Genomic DNA, 3,568 nt, shown 5'->3' on the forward strand with positions numbered 1-3,568 from the left:
ATATGCCCTCCCTTGCTCTTTTGAAAAGAGCAGCATGTACTTTAACTCCTGCAAACGAGAAAGTAAACAGGGAAAACAAGAAGTGCTCAGTCTTTACAATGGCCAACAGTAACATCCCCAATACATGTAAAAATCCAATATTCCCACTACTGCATCTTTAAAGAAGTAACTGGCAATTAATCACCTGCTAAATGATTTTAAATCTGGCTTCATACTAAGCTATGTGGTGCTCACGGTAGGTTTGAGACCACACTTTCTGTTAGGAAAGGTAAAGATAAGTCAGCTAAAGCCCCTGCAAATATTTATACTGCTCTTTATCTATGACTTCCGTTTGGTTATGCAATTCATATCTAAGAATTAGTTTAAAATTCTCATTCTCCAGATACCATGTAATCATCAGAATTGTGAAAGTCAAAAGAATTTGTTCTGCTAATGACATTTTAAGAAAAAACTCTGCACAAAACCATAAAACCTGCACCGTGAAGAACGGCAGAACATTGCTAACAAAGCAATTAATGCTAAATACAGACTCATCATGTTTGAATAACATATACTCTAAATAATTCAAAACCTCAACTTTTACCTCTAGCAGTTGCATTTACAATAGCACTGCTTTGACATTTGGCAAAAGCACACTCTCTTGATTTGCTCCAGCTAAATCTCTACTTCAGGTATTTTAAGATGAAATCTCTTATTGTAAATACTTCCTGGTATGCAAGTGCTTTATAAACAAACAGAAGACAGGTCCACAGAAAACAAGATTATTTCTCTGCCACCACTCTTGAACAATACTTATTTGACAGTACTGGCAACGTTACACAAAGCTTACCAACACAGCCTCTGTCTGCTCTGAAAGGTAACCACAAAATCCAAGCTTCATCTGAGCCAGGATGGCATGAAAAGATCCTGCTGTCTTTGTTTATACAGCTTTAGTTGTAGGCAAGTAATGACAGAAGAGTTACATGGTAAATGACAATACAGCTGCTAGTCTGGGTAATTGAGGATAAATTCTTTAAAAGTAGAAGGTATAAACCAGGCGAGAAATCGCAATGATAGGATTCCCAAGTTTGTGACTAATACAGTACAAAAGACAGCTGAAAGCAGCCAGCAAAGGGTCATCCTTCAAAATAACAGCTGCAACAAAAAATTCCACCTTCATACAGAGCAAACAGGAGTTTTGTCTCAACATCCACTATTACCTTAGTAACTCTCACGTTTTTCATGTCACTCTCAAAGGCAAAACCCCATCCATTCAGATACTCCATCTTAAAGCCAACAAGCTTTAAACTATTTCAGAAGACAGCAACAGCATGGAAGGTCAGTAAACAGGAAACGATGAACAATTAACAGCTATAAGCACAATGACATCAAACCTCAAACTTATATGGAATACAAAGTATAAGTTTCTTACTGCTTTTAACAACTTCTGTAATTCCTTGGGAAGTAAAGTTTCCCTGTTTTGTTTCTAACAGCCAAGAAAATTCTTACTCCTTTAAAATCTCTACTCCCTAGACAGCATGTAGAGCAATCTGTAAGGCAGCCTATGAATACTTCACCTCTCACTTCCTCTTATTAAAAACAGTCTTAACCATTTCCTTTAACCGCAATACCACATATTGTGTGGTTATGTCTAGTAACTTGAGTTTCGAGATCATCTTCAATGGAGGAAGCTATGAGAACCTTCAACAGCAGTTTAGGAATCGACTGTTTTCAGAGAGGGGAAAAAGTATATATGTGGGGAAATAAAAAACCAAAGTGTTCCAAGCAGCCAGCTATGCTACAGCTTGGCTGAAGAGAGATCCCAAATAAAACACAGCGATCAATCCCAGGACTTCTAAGGTTTACCATCAGAGCTGGCCAGTTACCACTGTCAAGCAACGCTGACTGCAGCTTAAGAAAACAACCATTCGAATCACAAATCACTACACAGATACACAGAGCTGTGGCTGGGACATCTCTAGATTTGTAAAACTGTATGCCACACAATAATCAAGCTGCTTGGCCATGCCTCATTTCTCTCTGTATGTAATACCTACGCAATTTTGGATTCAGGTCATAGCATTTGCAGGAATACTGGTATCACCTCCAGTGCTGATGCTCCCCTACCAAGAACCTATCCATTTGCAACACTTCACTGGCACGAGCAACAGCGGAAGCAGCTACCACCATATGGGCAAACCTGCCCAGGACTCTGCCCTCTAAGCATGCCAGCAGAAATGCGCCTGTAGGCACTGGACCACTCAATGCAAGTGTCCCCAAATCAGAACACTGGTCATGAAACCAGAACCCGGACTCACAATGAGTAAGACATGGCTGTGTAACAAGACAAGATTTGATTTTTCCTGTCTTCTTTCCTGCCTTCTCCCCCCAAAACACAGCTGTGCTCAGCCCATTCTTCGCCTGGGGTATTTTCTTCAAAGCAGAACAAGCACAGACACAAATGACTTTCCTGATTTTACTTCCGCCATAACTAAGGAATTTCTGTTTTGTGCAACAAGACAATCTCACTTTTAACATTTATTAAGCATACAGAACCACAAACTAAAAGGAACCTCACTTCTATTTCAGAAAAACTGGAATTTGCAATAATTTAGTTTGAATGCTTTATTTCTGTCAGCGAAGATTTGCAAACACACTCAAGTGCACATCAACTACTGACACTGCTTTGGATCAACACCGAATTCTGAATACTTCAACCATTTGGGTCTTTTTTTTTCCCCTGAAAACAACACCTTAATTAAAATCAACCCTGTACTTGGTAGAGCCAAGTAGCTCTCACTGCTTCTGCAGCGCAAGTCTCCCATTTGAGCAAAGCAACCTGACAAAGCACATCTTTGAGCTCAGATCTGTTAGGCAGGATCACCCCTGGCAGAAGCCTGGCTTCAGAAGCCAGAGTGATCAGGTATGCACCTAAGCCTCCCAAACCCTCTCTGCTATTGCTACAGTGCAGCATGTGAATGGCACAGAAACTGTAACAGGCTAAACCTGCTCACTGCTTGAGTAGAATAACCAACATTTTCACTAAAATAATAAACAACCTCTCAGAAATAATTGCGTTCAAAGCAAAGCAATAAAATCCTAACATATCCATTGCAGGAAACGGATTGAGCAGCCGTTCACATTCAGATGATGGATAGCATGTTAGGAAAATTAAGCCTGTAAGGATATATGGAGGACCCGTAGCAGGGGATGGCCATGAACTACGTTCTTCCCTATGGGAAAGCACATCGATATCCTCCAGAAGAAAAATCAACCAAGCCCGGAGGCGTACCCCATCCTCCCCGTCACTACCGAGACCTGCAGCTCCCCGCACCGCCGAACCACCTCACCTAGGCTAACTCCGATGCTCTCCATTTCGGGAAGGGGGGGAGCAGCTCTCGCACCCACGGCAGCTTCAAACATCACGCCGGGAGCTGCTAAGCAACCGCGCGCCTCGAACTTATTGAAATTAAACTTACTAATTTTACCCCAAATCCTTCCCTTCGGTTTCTCAACGCGGCGTGGGAAAGCCCGTGCCGAGCAGCCCACTCCCGGCTCCCGTGACTCACGCTTGGCGAGGCGGGAGCGG

At 42.0% G+C, this 3,568-nt stretch overlaps 1 protein-coding gene across 1 annotated transcript in view; it reads right to left on the bottom strand.

The window, feature by feature from the left end:
• The window catches only part of NCKAP1 (NCK-associated protein 1), a 60,579-nt gene extending 57,177 nt beyond the window's left edge, over positions 1–3,402 (bottom strand). The window contains exons 1-2 of the mRNA XM_010022260.1: positions 3,272–3,402; positions 1,200–1,287 (exon numbers count right to left, since the gene is read on the bottom strand). Coding sequence (XP_010020562.1) covers positions 1,200–1,287; positions 3,272–3,402 — 219 coding nt within the window. The remainder of the gene's footprint in view (positions 1–1,199; positions 1,288–3,271) is intronic.
• Between the last annotated feature and the right edge of the window lie 166 nt (positions 3,403–3,568).

This window comes from Nestor notabilis, unplaced genomic scaffold (genome assembly GCF_000696875.1).
Source record: "Nestor notabilis isolate BGI_N333 unplaced genomic scaffold, ASM69687v1 scaffold1789, whole genome shotgun sequence".
Lineage (NCBI taxonomy): Eukaryota > Metazoa > Chordata > Aves > Psittaciformes > Psittacidae > Nestor > Nestor notabilis.